The sequence below is a fragment of the Mastigoproctus giganteus genome, chromosome 5 (assembly GCF_048544385.1).
Source record: "Mastigoproctus giganteus isolate SK-2022 chromosome 5, ASM4854438v1, whole genome shotgun sequence".
Lineage (NCBI taxonomy): Eukaryota > Metazoa > Arthropoda > Arachnida > Uropygi > Thelyphonidae > Mastigoproctus > Mastigoproctus giganteus.
The window spans coordinates 173,860,842-173,878,604 of NC_143579.1; the positions used below are offsets into that span (position 1 = coordinate 173,860,842).

Here is a 17,763-nt window from a genome sequence, read left to right on the forward strand (position 1 = left end):
AAAATAAAAACAGCTGTCTGCCTGCAACCCAGTAACTGCGTCCGAGAGTCAAATGTGATGTTCTGCAATATATATTCATTGTTCACACACACACACACACACACACACACAAAATATATATGTTTATATGAGCAGAAAAGATCATAAACAGCCCAAAAATCCCAGAACTAGGCCTTAGCGCGACCATGCCCAAGCGGAAATGACAATATATGACTTAGACAATGACCTGACACCAAACCAGTTGACAGACGAGATCTACCAGAAAAATATCTCCAACTCCCTATCTGAATCTGACGGCCAAAACATGTTCACGCCAAAGTACTCCGACAAATCTAAAGGTGCTAGATCCACAAACTGGATCGTAGAACTTAAACCTGCGGCCTGGCAGACCCTAAAAGGACAGACAAGGATATTTGTAAACTGGAGCAGCCACCGCTTCCGCGAGCACGTGGCTGTGCCCAAATGCTTCTGTTGCTGCAGATATGACCACACTATGCATACTAGCACCCAAACGGCACCAACATGCTGTCACTGCTCTGAAAAGGGCCATTCTTACAACAACTGCCCAAATAAAGCACACAACCAGGCTTGTACAAACTGTAAAGGCTTAAAAATGGACTCTACGCTTCATCAGCAAATGCCCAGCGTATCTTAAGGCTAAGAGTTTATACCAGGCAAGGCGCGATTATGGGGACACGCCTTAAGGAGTACAACACCACCGAGAGCCAGTGCACAGAGGGCCAGGGCACAGGACGATCAGTTACGTCTTAAAGCTGAAGAGGAGAACATTGACGTTATAATTTTGCAAGAACCGTACGCCCATACGAAAATGATCCGGAGGTAATCCCTAAAATACAAGATCATTCAGACGGAGGATGAGACTCCCTGGGAAGCAATTGTCATCCGTAATCCGGACATCACAGCTACTAGAATTACACACATCTGCACTGCTTGTGCACACATCGTTATCGCCATGGGAGTGTTTACGTCAAGGCCATGTACTGCCGCCCAGGTGAGGACATCACCTTTGCCATCAATTACCTTCACACGGTAATCAACACCTTTCCAAACTCGAGAACAATGAATCGGCGCCGACGTCAACTACAAGTCCCCAATGTGGCACAGTCACACACCTGATTGACCGTTCTTTGTGTCCGGTCTAAGATTGGAGGAGTTCCTGGCAAACGCACCAATAACGGCATTAAACCTCCCACACATCCTGCTGGCCTTCTGCAATAGGTTGTGGGAGGCAACTATAGATGTCACTATGGCCTCCAGAAACATATCCGGCAATATTACTGGGTGGTCAATCCAAGATGCCTGGACCATCGCGCCATAACCTTCCACTTTATACCCGCTCGCTAACTAGGAACCCAGTAACAAGGCAAATACCGTACAGGTACGTTATTCAGAAAGCAAACTGGGACACCTTCCGGACTGAAATCTGAGCCGCCTTACAAGAACATAATGCCGAACTCCAGACCACTAGCAACCCAGAATTCCTTCAGCGGAAGACAACAGCCCTCATCACTCAGGCCTGCGAAGCCGCAATACCTAGGAAACACCCAGCCCCGGGTGCAGTGCCATGGTGGAACTGGGACCTGCAGTGTCTTAGAAAGGAGACCCAAATCCGACGGAAGGCATTTCAAAGGGTCGGAAGATCTTGGCCAGCTGCAGAAGTGGAAGCCCTACGGCAGCGGTACAGAGGCGCGAGAAACGCCTACACCGCACAGATACGTCACTGCAAGCAGGAGACTTAGCAGCGATTGGTCACAACTACAGGCAATAGCGATCCCTGGTGGGTGGTTTACAAAATTACCACAAACAAGCTCTCTCGGGGGGGGGGGGGGGAGGTCGTCGCTGCAACTAGAACACCACAAGGGAACAGGACACCGGCCGAGCCGAAGAAAATGTGCCAGGATAACGCGACCTACAATAACCAAGCAATGGAACTGCCTTTCACTAGGGAGGAGCTCATTGTTGCAGCATCAACTATCAGAGGAAATAAAAATGTCCAGGGCCGGACCTGCTAGAACAGGAAATTGTTAAAAAAAAAAAAAGTGGAACACGCCCCTGACCTGATGCTAAATCTTTACAGCAAATGCCTCCAGGCAGTTAATTGATGCCCACAATCTCCACGTCAAAGACGTGGAGATTGTGGGCATCAATTAACTTCACACGGTAATCAACACCTTTCCAAACTCGAGAATAATCATAACCTACTTTACCACCTGACAAAGGGCTCCTCCAGGACTTGTCTCGGACATACAACTGACCCAGCAAATAACCGCGTCGTCGAAATGAAGAGGCTCTACGCTCACCTGCTACAAGTGTGGCAAGACAGATGTGGGACGAACTCCCACACAGGGGAGATAACCAGAAAGTTTATACCTGATGTTAGCAGGGTGTACCCTAAATTCCCAACCTGGTTCTCACCTGGACTCCATGCGGCATACCTGCTCACCAGACATGGCGCCATCAATGCCAAACTTTTCCTTTTGGGAATTGAAGAGGACCCTACCTGTGTCTGCGACCGTCTGTAGAGCTGGCAACACCTGATGTATGACTTCCAGCTCTACGACAACCGCCGCAACGTCCTAATACCAAAGATCCTATATTGTCCAGAGGACAGGAGTTCAACATACTGGATACAAAAGAGGAGTACCAGGCTTTCTCCTGTTACGCCCAAGAGCTCTTCGCAAGAAGACGAGTGCTCACCGCGATGGAGCGCAACTGAACCCTACACATGACAACCAGGAACAACAACTGAAAATGCTTAAAAAATGACAAGAACTGCGTAATAGAAGAAATATCAGCTAAAGGCACAAACTGAGCTAAGGACTGGACCATAACTGGAACCAGTAATTCCACCGGAACTGACCATAGATCAGCAACCCTGACAACGACCGGCAACCCTCTGTGACAAATGCACAACGAATAAGGAAAAGACAGTTTTGTCCAACTACGGAGCGACAAGGACTGTCTACATCACTCCCCGTTCAAGAACTTGGTGGACGCCTCGACTGAACAAAACCTTCCAAGAAAAACAAAATCTGCATAAGAAATGGAAAGAGTCAGGCGCTGTACAAGATCGGATTGCCTTCTCCAGAGCAAGGGCAGTGTTCAACCGCCAGAAATCATCTGCAATCAAAGAGCATCTAAAAGCAACCCTACAAAAAGGCAAACCATTTTACGACTCTCGGCATACAGGAATCCCTAAAACACTGGATCTTCAACTGTGGATGGACCACATTGCACGGTTCTCGAACAAGGTGGCCCCGACATATCCAGCCAACTTACCTGTCAACAACATCCCTACGGATATTCTCGCCACCGTTAGCATCACCAGGAAGCAGCTTATAACTGCTATAAATGGATTGCCACCCACCGCAACCGCAGGCCCTGACCTCGTGCCACAATTCATGATCAAGTGTCTCAGCACGTTTATCATCGATCCACTACTCTCAATTTTTAACCGTGTCTTAACGCAGCACTACTTCCCCCCTCTCTGGAACAGATATGCTGTGAGACCACATCCTAAATGCCAATCTGCATCCCTCATTAAACAGTTCAGGCCAATCTCTCGCTCTTCCAGCCTCTTGAAACTTATGGAGAAGGCATTACTTTCAACCATCACAAATCAAATCATGCCTCACAAACCCCCACAAATTCACTATGCCATTCCCGGAAGATCCATAGTCACCAATTTAACTTCCATAACCAGCACCATTCTCAGTGCACTAGAAGCCAAAGCAGAACTTGCCGTTACGTATGTCGACCTGGAAGCTGCCTTCGACTCAATCAACATTCCCTCACTCGTTCACCTCCTAGAAAATTACTTCCATATAAAAGGTGACTTGTTGTGGTTTATAACAACCCTGCTATCAGATAGAATCATTGTTCTTACAGCAGAACAAGAGATAATCTCAAGAAAAATCACTGCAGGCGTTCCCCAAGGCGGAGTCCTCTCCGGAGCATTATTTACTGCAGTCATTATTCCGTTTGTTCAAGAGAGAGAAGATATAATTTGCTATGCTGACGATATTAAGTTACACACCCAGATTAACCCGGGGGAACATATCTCAAAAATAAATGAAAAGATCAATCGAAAGCTACACGAGTTAGAATCCTATCTCCATCAATTTGGACTACTTATTAATCCTGCAAAATCAGCCCAAATTGTCTTTTCGTTGAAGCACCAACCCACTGAAGTCCAAGTTTCTCTAAATGGCATTCTCCTTCCAGTGGTAAATACACATACAGACTTGGGAGTAGTTTTCGATTGCAAACTGACCTTCAAGCCCCACATTGACAAGCTCATAACAAAATTCTCCAAAATGCGGTGGATTACCAAACAACAACTACTTCACGTTAAGGATCTGGATGTGACTCGGCGGTACGTATACACCTCTGTATACTCCGTCGTGTTATACGCCTCAGAAATATGGGCATCTGCAGCCCCCACGAATATCAAGCGTGTGTACTCCTCCGAATACTGGCTCCTTCGTTGGGTCACACATAAACATCATCGTCCACCCCATCAAAGAACTGCGATGGCAACCGCACTGAACTTTGCACGACTGCCAAACCTTATAATGGAAAGACGCCTCACCCTAACTGTCAAAATGACCACTGGAATAATCTCGGAGCCAAGCATATGGGAACTGTGCAGCTGGAGGATCCCTCAACCCGGACTGAGATCATCTCCAACACTTATAGCCAACCATAACAGACTAGCCCTTAGCGACCGCTTTCTCCCCAAGCAGATGCTTATCACAGTCCAAGCAATCGAAGGCGACCTCTACAAATTTGTCAAGGACCGCAAATACCGGAGGGAGATTCTTGATGGCCTACTCTCATCCAGGCAAACTGCACAGTAATGTCGCAATATAATAAATTTAAATAGGATATCTGTATAATATCGTATATAATGTCAAAAATACTGTATAACATTTTTATGAATATTGTGAATAATTTAACTGAAACGTATTATATTATTGGCCCTGGGGGATGAACCCGAACCTCGATGTGGGCCCCGTCCTCAAGGCCTTTGTACACCAGCCAATGTGAAGCCCCTGGCATTCCTGCCGTGAAGGGTAAATTGTATACATTCTTTGTACACAATAAAGATTATATTTATTTGTTTTTTTTCCTCCTCACTCCTGAAATCTTGGCAGACACTGCCTTTCCCGGATGCAACTTGGCCCTGAAGGAACCTGTTCACTGCACTTAGTATGAAACCCGAAACTGACACCTCTACTACCTGAACAGGACTTGACCAACAGTGCCAAACCACTAGACTTGACCTTTATCAACACAGGACTTCACTGATTTGACTGAACTGGACGGGACCTGGTCCCACGAATGATATCCCAAATGGGAACACCAATCTGACTGAAGACCAACTGCAGCTTCCTGCTGCCCATCTTGGCTCTCAAACCATGCTCCCTTGCGTGGTCCTATCTTTTCCCCTCTCCCCCGCGGGGAGAGGGGACGGTCTTTCCGTCCCCTCCCTCCCCGCCGCTCCTCTCTTCGCCTGGTGGGCATGGGCCTGCCCCACTGATTATCTGGGGTTGCCTTCTCTATCGTCCCCATATTTCTGTCTTTTCCCCTCAGCTTCCTCCCCGACTGTACCTAATATGCTAGCGTATACCCCACATAAGTTGCATTCACAATAACTCATTGGGCTCTTCTACTCACTTTTCTTAACCCCCAACGAGCGAGAATTTTTTTTTTTTTTTTTTTAGGTCCTAGCCACTGAAATCCCAGGAAATTAGGTGGTAGGACCTGCCAGAGTAAAACAAACTGCTGGGTACCTGGTCTTGCTCCACGGGGCCAAGCGTGGGCAACGCTTTGAGATTCAAAGCGGCTAAATGGCCAGACGAACAACGATACACAACACTACACATATACAATATCCATACACTTTAAAACCGCTGGCCTTTGCAGTGAACTGTACTACACCCACAATGAAAGCAACGCGGAGATGGGGGGGGGGAACCCGGGTGCCGTTTGACACGAATACACTTTAAAAAAATGCATATTTACAATACAGGTGGGGTATCTGTAAATATGCATTACATTATCAAAATTAGAAGATAACCAGAATGGTTATCTTCCAGAATCTGGTTATTTCCATAACCAGAATGTAGACACAGCCTCCAATTCACACGGAGACAACCAAGGCAGAAATTATTAATCAAGTTATTGCGTAATATTTTGTAAATCATGAACATGGTTACTTTAATAAGAAACGCTGTTTTTAAATATTAAATTATAACTTATATTTGTTAAAAACACTAGATTAAAACCGTTAGTTTGAATTGAAGCATAAGTATCTAAAAACATCCCTAATCAAAGGGATGTCTCTTAGGATAATCTGATGCAGAGGAAAACAATGTAATATGATTATGCTGAGAGAGAGAGAGAGAGAGAGAGAGAGAGAGAGAGAGACAGAGAGATTAGAAGTCATGGCAGTCCCTAATATAGATATGTAATTTTGTCTAGACGTCTGAGTGTCATCAAATAAAAGACTTATCACATTTAAAAATTATCATATTAGGTTTTTCCGAGAACACTCTTATCCACCTATGGGTGGTATGTCCATAAATTGCGTGTTCCCTAGTGGTTTTCCTGTTTTGCAGGGCGAGAAACCTTGATATCCTCGTCTGAGACTAACTCAACCACGCCATGAAAGAGGTCCATAAAAGTTCTTCGAGTCACTGATGAGATTCAAACTTGGACTTTTTCCAGCCGTTGTGGGAAGGATAATTATAACCACTATGCTAACCGCGAGGACAATATCATCGAATATGACCACAGATGCAGTAGACTACTGCGAGAAATAAGATTGTTATTTGGTTTTTTTTTAGGTGCATTAGCAACTAAGGCCATATTGCTCCGGAGATATGCGGTGGCCATTCCCTGACCTTTCCGCATCCTCCGTATTTGGTGGTCACGGGCTCGAACCCCGGTCTAATCAAGAAGTGTGTGCTACGCACTACTGCTCCTGCCCACCTAGCTACGGAGGCGACGCGAAAAATAAGACTGGACTAACTTTCAAAAGGGCTGAAGTTTTTTTTTTTTTTTTCCCGTATTGAAAAATTAGTTGGAGATCAGCATTTAAAGAATTGGTAGCGGATATTCGAGAAGTTGAGGCTGTTTTTGTGCGGGCTGGGTTTCTCAAACTGGAAAGCGTAATGTAGTGTGCTATCATCAGCAAAACTGGATAAGATTTCCAGTCAGTGGAAGAAGGTCATTAAAATACTCGAGGAAAAGTGTGAGAAAATAAATGAATCCTGAGAAATAAGGATAAGTTGAGAAGTTAGAAGACCGAGTTTTGCTATGGAGGAAGAACTACTAGAACCCATAGCCACGCCTCTTATTTGCACATAGATGCTATTACCCATCTGTATGTAGTTATTTTTCATCTTAAGGTTGACAAGGTCTATCCAGTACTGTTTTTTTACATCCTAGTTTATCTTAATATTCTATGTAATATTCAGATAATACTTCTTATCAAAATTGTCGTGTGATATGCTGGGGAACACGTTTTTGAAGTAATACGTGAACAATTTGTTAATATGGTTGTTTCTAATATATTCAATGTACTACCTGTTATTGGGGATGAATTTCTGAGATTGCTGGTTATTATATTTAATTTTGTTTCCATTATTTTGCTAGACGTTTTGTTGTAGCTGTTCCTGTGTGATGAACCTTTTCTCTGTAGGGTCTTTGTGAAATTTGGGAATCCAGTAAATGTATGGATATTGGTGTTATCCATTTTTAATTTAATTTTCTTGTGTAGTGCTATTAGTTTTTAAGTGATTGTATTAGGGGTGGAGCTGATGAACTTATGTCACTGTGGTCTAATTCCTGTTTTAAGGTGTCTATATAGAATCTCTTACAAATGATGCTGAAGCTGTTATTAGCTTTGTCTATATCGGTGATAACGAACTTATTTTGTATGTTTTTGATTTTTTGTTTAATACTTTTTAAATTGTATATCTTGTGATCATATTGGTGTGTTATGATGTCTCTGAATCTAGTTAAGATATGCTTTGTGGTAATATTAATCAATCTTTGAAACGCTTCCACTGGGGTGTTGTATTTGCATGCTGTTTTGTAAGCGAATTGCAATAGATCCATATTAATGGAGTTGTGTATGTTCTTTAAACAAATTTTGGAGTTGGGTCTGAATTTTGTTCCTTTGCTCATCACTTCTTGTAGGGTATTGTCTTCAATAATTTTAAGGTCGCCGGTAAGTATATGGTTGTGATATGATCTATATAATTTTTGTAATTTTCTTCATGACAGAAACAGGGTTGATCTGCAGTGTCTGCAGTATTGGCTATTGTGTTTTTATAGTTATACCTATGGGTCTTTCATATCTATGTCTGATTTCTACACTGATATTATTTATTGGAAGAAATGTTATAGTTTTATGCATGGATATTTCTGAGATTAACGTAGTCGTAGACCCGAGTTAGAAATTTTATTATGCATACTTTTTGGTTGTATTTTCAGGGTATACTAATCCTATTCTGAATTTAATGATATCTTCTAAGGTGTGTTTACGACGTATATTTTTGATAGAAATCTTATGGTATAACTTGTTTAGGGCTTTTAGCTTACTATGTTTTAGTGCAAACAGGGTGTTATGTATGCTTTTTACGTTAATTGGATCTGTATCCGTGAGGAGTTTTCCAAAATTGTTTATGTCTTGGGGGTGTTGTCCTATTGTAGCTACTGTAATCTTGTTTAATTTTACGATTTATAAATCCGTTACTGTGTATGTTTTTTGTTAATTGAAAAATTGCGTATGCGCATTGCTTATAACTGGAGTAGGTGAATTTCCTATCGTTGAACCTATTGTTCAACCCGTAAGAGTAGAGGGATTTGTATTGAAGAATAAAATGATCATCTAGTAGTTTCCTTTTGTTGGTGTTTTCCATAATGGCTAATATGGCTATGGAGATATTGTTAAAATTGTACTTTTGAAGTGGTCTTAGCTCTATTTCATTGGTGTATTTGTCTGTATCTGTGTTACTTTTGTCTTTGGGGGGATTTTCCCCGTATTTCTTTATTTGTGATCGGTGCAGATTTAGTCTTATGTGCAGTTCAGTACTGGTTTGTCCTATATATTGGATGCCGCATTCTTTACATGTTATCAGGTATATTACTCCTTTTGTGTGGCAAAATATCGGGTGAATTTTCTGTGTTATGGCTGTGCATGTAAGGGCACGTTTTACATAATTTACTGTTACATTTAGTAGACTTTGTAGGTGTAGACTATCAATATAGTCTTCAACGTATGGAATGCACTTATGTCTCATGTTTCCTTGATGTTTCAATGTACTCACATGAGGTGTGGCGGCATTGCATGCTATGTGACCGTTTTCAGGTGTGTATACACACACACACACACACTGGCTCCCTAATAAGGATCTCCAAACAGGACTGGGCGCTTAATCAAAAAACGCTCTGACTTTATTACAACGCTGTTTTTGTTCCTATGGTCACGTACGGGGCTGGTGGGTGGTTTCATAGGGCAAACAAATCCGCCTTCCAAACTAAACTATCATCTCTTCAGAGAACGATGTTACTTATAACTTCTAAGGCTTGCAGAACAGTTTCTACGCTGAGCTTCAGGTTCTGACTTGACACATGCCTCGACCTTCATCTGGTTCATAAAGGTTTAACCTACAGACTAAAATGTAGAATCCCCATCAATTTCCTCGGAATTACACTTGACTTAAATGCTGACATCAAGAGTGAAAAATTCAGATGCTGGAACGAGTGCCTCAGAATCTGGCAAACTCGTTGGGATAACAGTACCAAAGGACATGTGACCTATTCTTTTCTCCCTGACGTTACCTTTACAGCCAAGAAAGATAAAGAAATAGTTCACATCAAGCTTATAAACATATCTATTAACTGGCCATGGGTCCATAAATTATAAGCTTTTTCACTTTGGACTTGATACTACAGATCTGCGTGCATGCAGTGGCATTGAAGATTGGAGCATATTAGTATTAGTATTAGTAACGGCCGTATGGTGCAAGAAAGCCTATGGCTTATGCTGCACCAGCCAAAAAAAAAAAAAAAAAAAAAAAATCCGAACAAAACAATGATAAAAACAAAAATTAAATAAATAAATAATAATAATTAATAAATAAATAAAAATAATAAAATGAAATTAAAAATTAAATAAAAAGGAAATTAATCCTATCATCCTATGCGCTTCCCTTACCCGAAAGTACTATCCAGATGACCTTTGAATTTCCCCAAACTGTCGGCCTCTACCACCCATGAAGGCAACTTATTCCAGTAATTTATAACTCGCTGGCTAAAATAAAACTTCCTGCAGTCCAATCTAAACATTTCCCCGCGTAACTTGAATTTATGTCCCCTAGTTCTAGCATCATTTATAATCTTGAAAATTTCGTCCTCATTCATTTTACTGATGCCTCTCAGAGCCTTAAACACCTCAATCAAATCTCCTCTAAGGTGTCTAGTTTCCAAACTCTGCAACCCACATATTCGAAGTCTTTCTTCATAAGGACGCCCTTTTGCCGATCTCACCAGGCGAGTTACCCTTCTTTGCACCCTTTCAAGAAGCTCGATGTCTTTCTTTAGGTGCGGTCTCCATACTTGAACACAGTATTCCAAGTGTGGTCTAACATAAGCCTTATATAATGGGATTATCACGTCCCTATCTCTACTTGCAAAAGTTCGATAGATCATCGATAGGACACCATGGGCCTTCCTTGCAACCTGTTTACAATGCTCAGAGAATTTCATGTCTGACCGTATCGTAACACCCAAGTCCCTTTCCTCCAGTACTGGGTTTAGTTGAACTCCACCAAGTGAATAAGTTATTTTGGGATTACTGTTTCCCAGGTGTAATACCTTACACTTTGTTGAATTAAAGCACAGCTGCCATTTTTCTGACCATTCTTGAAGTCTATCTAGGTCTCTCTGAAGAAGCTCAGCTTGACAGTGATCATTAACTACTCTACCAATTTTAACATCATCTGCAAATTTAGACATCACGCCCTCTATCCCTTCATCAATGTCGTTTATGAAAATTAAAAACAACAGTGGTCCTAATACTGATCCTTGGGGAACCCCACTTCTTACATCAACCCAATCTGAGGAATAGCCATTTATCACAACCCTCTGCCTCCTGCCCTGAAGCCATCCTTCTATCCATCTAAGGATTTTCCCAATGATTCCAACCTGTTCCAGCTTATAAAGCAACCGCTCATGTGGGACTGAGTCAAAAGCTTTGCTGAAATCTAAATAAACAATGTCGAAATTATTCCCTAAATCCAGCTCGTGAGTGACCCTTTCGAAATAGCGAACCAGATTTGTTAAACATGATTTTCCCTTTACAAAACCATGCTGAGTATCCTTGAGAATTTCAATTCTATCCAAATGATCCTGAATTCCACCCTTGATCAATGCCTCCATGATTTTCCCTACTACTGAAGTCAGACTGACAGGTCGATAATTTCCCACTTCACTTTTAGAGCCACCCTTATGTATGGGAGATACATTTGCACTTTTCCAATCCAAGGGAATCTCCCCAGAGTCTAGTGATGCTCGCATAACCAGCCTCAGTGGTTCAATGCACTCGCTTGCCGCCTCTCTCAAGATTATAGGGTATATTCCATCAACTCCAGGAGCCTTACTAGTCTGTAGGCTTGAAAGTTTTTTCATTAAATAATCTTGCGAAATTTCAATATCATTAATTACATATTTTTTAACTTCGCTCCCACAATTTCCCATTGCCACAAAAGGCTTTTCATTTGTAAATATCGATGCAAAATAACTGTTGAGTTCATCTGCAACGGCAGCTGGTGTATTTATTACTATCCCCTTTCCCTTACGTAAAGGTCCGATCTGGTTTGTCCTGCTCTTCTTGGCATTTATATATGTGAAGAATTCTTTATCCCCCCTCTTTGCTCTGTTTGCTAGTGATTTCTCATAAACTGCCTTTGCCTGTCGAACCTTTTCTGTGGCTCTATTACACACCACCTTGTAGCTGTTATAGGCTTCAGTATTTTTTATTGCTCTGTAACGTTTCCATGCCACCTTTTTCTGCTCAAGTAATGTGGCAACTTCACTATTCATCCAACTTGGAACCCTTCTCGTGGAGTATTTTTTTAATGGTATATACGCATTCAAGGCATCTGTGATTAATTCATCACTGTTCGTTTAACGAAGCCGTTCGTTCTCTACTGATTTCTAGTTCTGGACCCATCTTCCCTGGGGATCAACCAAGAATCGTGAATAATAAAGATTACTTTAAAATGATTCAAAATTTGGCGTCTTCCTTCTTCCCAAGAAAAAATCCTCTACACAAATAGAGACAATGCAATGGTAACAACAACTAACTAAAGAAACATATATTCTCAATAGAAGGCTTCTAGGAATCACTCAGCAATGTGGAATGACTGTCACATAAATTAATAAAGACAGCTCACAAGATAAATGATGGCTCCGGCTGTAACTGCACCTTTATCTCCGATTTCACCGTATCTGCCTACAAACTGGACCAGGCTGACTTGGATCTGTGTTCAGTAGCGACATTTAATTCTTATTATCTACCCCCACCCCTCCACTCTTCCTATCCTTCTATTGATTTATTGTTTGCTGTTTTTTGGGCTCAGGATTTTTTTTTTTTTTTTGGCCTCCTCACTGGTGCTACGAGGCAGGATATATCTATTATTTTTTCTCTTATCTGCAATTTTCATTTATTTATTTTTATTATTTACTCATTAGTATTTCATATTTTGAGCCTCCTCTTGGGGACAGAATTTGCTGGCTTCATGATTGTGAAGGATTGGATTTTTTTAAAAAATATTTACTTTTTTTATTTTTTAGAGGGGACAGGAGTTTTTGCTTCTTCGCTGCCGTGATTTTATTGTCATCATTTCATTTTCTTTAATTTTATTTTTTTAATTCTATTTATTTGCTGGCCCTTAGCCTCGTGCTAGTGGCGGGGTTTAGTTATTGCTCGGCTTTGGGCTCCTTTGGTACAGAACTGCTCATTCACTGGTCTTTCACTTTACCAGTGGATGCACAATTTTATTTATTTTAAAATTATTATTTTGTTTGATCCCAAACTCATTTGGGATCATAGTACTAGATGTAGAGGTCCGCCACGGTTCACATTTAGTTGTGGCCCACCTCCTAGTGGTGTATACGGGCACTGGGCAAGCTTTCCACGTGATTGCTTTCCTGGTGGTAAAGTAGCCAGAACACAACACTACACACATTTCTGGCCTGGTACAGATGTTCGGATTCCGCCCTACATAAGATAATATACATGTCTACATGTAAAATCCGGAGGCGTGTGTTTTCGTAAAATGTGCTTTATTTTAAACCCACCGGAAAAGAACAACTCCAAACATTCCAATCTGATCAGACAGACACCACATCACAGGAAAACTGTCAAGAAAGTGAAAGTTTAAATTATTTTAATCCCTTATTTAAAATAAAGTGTATTATTCACACAGTAATATTACTTTACAGAAATTTTTAAAATTTATTTCTGTACTAGTGGTCGACATTCTCTTGATACCACTTTCTTGTTTTTACAGGAGCTTTCCTTATTCCATATGTCATCATGCTCGCAGTTGGAGGAATTCCCCTGTTTTTCATGGAACTAGCTCTTGGCCAATATAACAGAAAGGGTGCGATAACCTGCTGGGGAAGGTTAGTTCCCCTGTTTAAAGGTGAGAACAATTTTGAATTCAAGTGTAAACTACACGACGAAGAATGTGCGTGCGTGTGTGTGTGTGTTGAATCTTTCGTTTCCCAACCAGGCCATGGAAAAATAAAATCAGACAGCTCTAATATCAGTAAATGAAAAGATACAAAGTCAATTAACGATTCAGTATTGCTCATTTCTTTTTGAAAAAAGTGAAAGAAAAGCATTTTTTGGGAGTATGCTCTTCTATCTAATAAACATAAAAAAAAAGCTCTTCTATCAAACATAAAAATGAGAGGCTGAGAATAGACTGCGCACACACTCCCCCCTCTCTACCCCCATAAATTTTGACATGAACGTAATGGTATCAGTATGCACTTATTCGATCTCGCTAATGAGACCTGAATGATTTCTTTAGATGCAGAGAGAAACCCCATACAGCCATCACCTTTGTTCCCTATATATGGACGAAGGAATTAAGACTAATTAGCAGACCTTTTTATCTTCCTCCTTCGGAGAGTTTTTCTTGTCAATTCCGAAGATTCCTGGGCACTTGATTGACTGCCTTCGTATAACTATGTCACCACCCTTGCATTAAGACTTGAGCCATGTTATTAATTACATCCATGGTTCGCTGAGTTAATCCTACCTTACCTTACTCCGATTATGAGCTAGGGATTAACAGAGATAATCTGAAACTCCATAGCAATCATTACAGGAAGGTAGTTCGATGTGAGTTTGACGGTCTATCCAATCTCATTCTCTCACCATAGCTATTTCTTGAACATTCTCGTAGTAATGAAAATCTGTGTTTACTGCTGCGCTGCGCAGTGATCAATCACGTCTCCCTAAAGAGCATTTAGCTACAAGTAGTGCTGGTTTCTCTCACTAGTCAGTTATCAAGGTCGTCAGGACTTATAGCTAAGAGTAACATAATTATGGAAGTGAAGTCATCTTAAAGAAAAAAAAAATAAAAGAATTTCCTCCAAAATTCCGAGTAAGCACTGCCAATTACCCCAGAAAATAGATCTGCTTGCGATCCATTAGTAGGGGCAATTAAATTATCCATTCATCTTCAGAAGTTTTTCGTCAACTTACAGATAAAACAGAGCCATGAATGTTATTTAAGAAAACAGAAATAGCATAACTGTCGATTGTGGTCAATCAGATAATCTATGAGGTGAACGGCTGGCCCCTCTGTCTTCATTAAATGTATTATTTCTTAAGAAACTCGCAATTAAAGTCAATTATTACAGCTATTAAAAAGAAAATGTATCTTTTCCCCTCATAGAACTACTGACAGCGTTGCTGTTTCGTGAATTCAGGATACAGTAATAAAGACTACAAAGGTTATTTAGATAATTAAGCAGAAGAAGGCGCTTTCATAAAAATGCTTAGTGCGTCATTAACTACTCCTCGCTGCCTCCCTTTAGTCCCGGAAGTCAATTGCAAGACAAGCTGAATCAGCTGCATTACACCCTGCCCCATGCCACAGTTACTGGGCACAAATGTGAACTGGAAAATCTGAAGAAAAGCTAAAACAATCATTGCTGCTTTTGCAGGTAAAAAGGACCTATACAAGCCGATTTGCATAGGTCACAAAAATACAAGACTGTGATTCCATTCTGCACGTTCATACTTAATGCGAATCAACAATCAAACCTCCAAGAGTGAGCGAAAGAACCAAAAATTTACCCGAAAACGATCAAACCAACAAGTAGGAGATTTTTCTCTTCATTACATTGAACAAGGTATAGCGCATGTATTTTGCTGAAGTGTCTTTCTGAAAGGTGCGCAAGTAAAGGAGTCACTAAGTATTCATGGAAAGGAAAGGAAAGTAGCTCTCAAGAGAGCTTCATTACCATTACTGCTAAGGAGAAAGCAATTCAAGCAATTTACTACATTTCACTCAATAACGAATGCACAGCTAACAGCAAGTTAACGTATTGGAATCAATCGTGCATGATGAAAGCTTAATTACTGTCTGAAAAGTTTTCGATGATTATTTTGCTATCATTCCAAAAAGCATTGTACAAATATGTACTAGCAAACAGAGTAACTGTAAATATTACTTTATTATAATTTCGCCTTATTACATGTTCATAACAAGGGCTGAAATTCAACCAAACCATAATTGAAGCCGCACCGGAGAGGAAGCCACTGGAAATCATACTGTTCCCTTTTTTTTTTTTTTTTTTTTTGATTTGGTAGTTGTTGGCGCATCGGCTTCTGTGGCCATATTGCACCTCCCAAGGTTTTTGCAGTACTTTGATCCAAGCCCGAGGCGGGAATCGAACCCGCGACCTTTGGGTTGCCGGGCAGGTACTTTACCCACTCGGCTAGCCCGGTCGGCTACTGTTCCCTTCGAGGTTTAAATGCTTATCATTAACGGTAATGCCAAAGGGGCATCGTAAAAACTAGCTGAATTTGAGTTCATTTTTAAATTAAAAAAAAAAAAAAACAAAACGATTTAAATTCAGTTAGTTTTTAACCCTAGGATGCATAACACAAGTCTGGGAGACTTAAGATTGATTAAACATACCTACAACTTGGCCTGCCATTTTTACTTTTTTCAGCTTTAAGAAATGCCTTCAAATTATTAATTTTGAATAAGTTCATAAATAGTAAACGAAAGAATAAAAATTAATTTAAACTTCACTAATACGCAAGATGAGTCCTAAAGACTCGAAAAACGACTATGCTGGTAATGAAGCCCTACTGGTTAAAACCGTGTTGCCTTATTGTCTGGTGATCATGAGACAGTTACTAATCCTGTATTTATTTTTATAATAACAATAGCTAAATACATTTCATTTTGTTTTAATATATAAAAATTTCTTAGATAGTATGAATTTAGTAGGGGCAATCAATATGTTCTACGTTGATAATAATATTAGTAAAATAATAAGACGAGTTTACCTCAATATAGTGCGTAGAACACTTCCGTATGATACCCTCCAGAAATTAAAACGGAAAAAAAAAATCGACAACTTACCGGTATATTAGAGTACAATATAATTATTTAAATAATCAATTTAACACAATTCAAATCAATTAAAAATCAAATTAACGCAATTAAAAGAATCTAACGAAAATATTCAAAACGATTTTCCTTCCTGAAGCTGATAACGCTTTTCGACCGTATGTCGTGATCACAGGAATGAAAATTACCGAATCGGGTTAAACCTGATATTTAAATAGAGATTGTCTTCGCGCATGCGCGTAAAGGTCCACGCATCGGAGATCAAATATGGCCGCCGAACATTAACAGAATTCTCGTGTAATTTAATTTCAACGGTTTCTGCAATTAATAGTCGCGTATAATTACGTTGAACGTTAAGTATTTTGGCCTCGTTAAATAAAAAAGTGTTTTTCGTTAATGGCATGAAAGGCTAATTCTGACGCTGCTGAACGAGAAGCACGAACTGAGGCTTCGTGTTGATTTACACGAATATTAAGAGAAAATCGGGTCGAACCTTGATAAGACGAGTCGCAATCACCGCAAGAAATGTTGTATACCAGATCATTAATTTGTGTTGCGAACGCTGAAAGAACCGAGCGATTGTTCAGTATAGTGTGTAACTTCCGTATTGGCCTAGCTACAATTTTAAATTCGGTATCTTTAAAGAATCTGTTAAGCTGTTTGTGCCATTGTTCAACATATGGGACAGAAATAAAGTATTTTTTGATATTACTATTGTTGATTGGTGTAGTATTTTGTATCCTATCCTTAGCTTTTACCCTAATTCTTTTAATTGCGTTAATTTAATTTTTAATTGTTTTAAATTGATTTGAATTGTGTTAAATTGATTAATTAATCATATTGTACTCTAATGTACCGGTAAGTTGTCGATTTTTTCCATTTTAATTTCTGGAGGGTATCATACGGAAGTGTTCTACGCACTATATTGAGGTAAACTCCTCTTATTATTTTACTAATAAAAATTTCTGTTCGATGACATGGCTAACATAGCATTATTAAGAATTTTTTTGATGCAGTCAACATGATCTTTCCATTAATAATAATAATCATGATGCTGAGT

At 40.2% G+C, this 17,763-nt stretch overlaps 1 protein-coding gene across 1 annotated transcript in view; it reads left to right on the forward strand.

The window, feature by feature from the left end:
- The window catches only part of DAT (Sodium-dependent dopamine transporter), a 121,279-nt gene that overhangs the window by 24,988 nt on the left and 78,528 nt on the right, over positions 1-17,763 (forward strand). Inside the window, exon 2 of the mRNA XM_090373539.1 lies at positions 13,611-13,745. Coding sequence (XP_090229665.1) covers positions 13,611-13,745 — 135 coding nt within the window. The remainder of the gene's footprint in view (positions 1-13,610; positions 13,746-17,763) is intronic.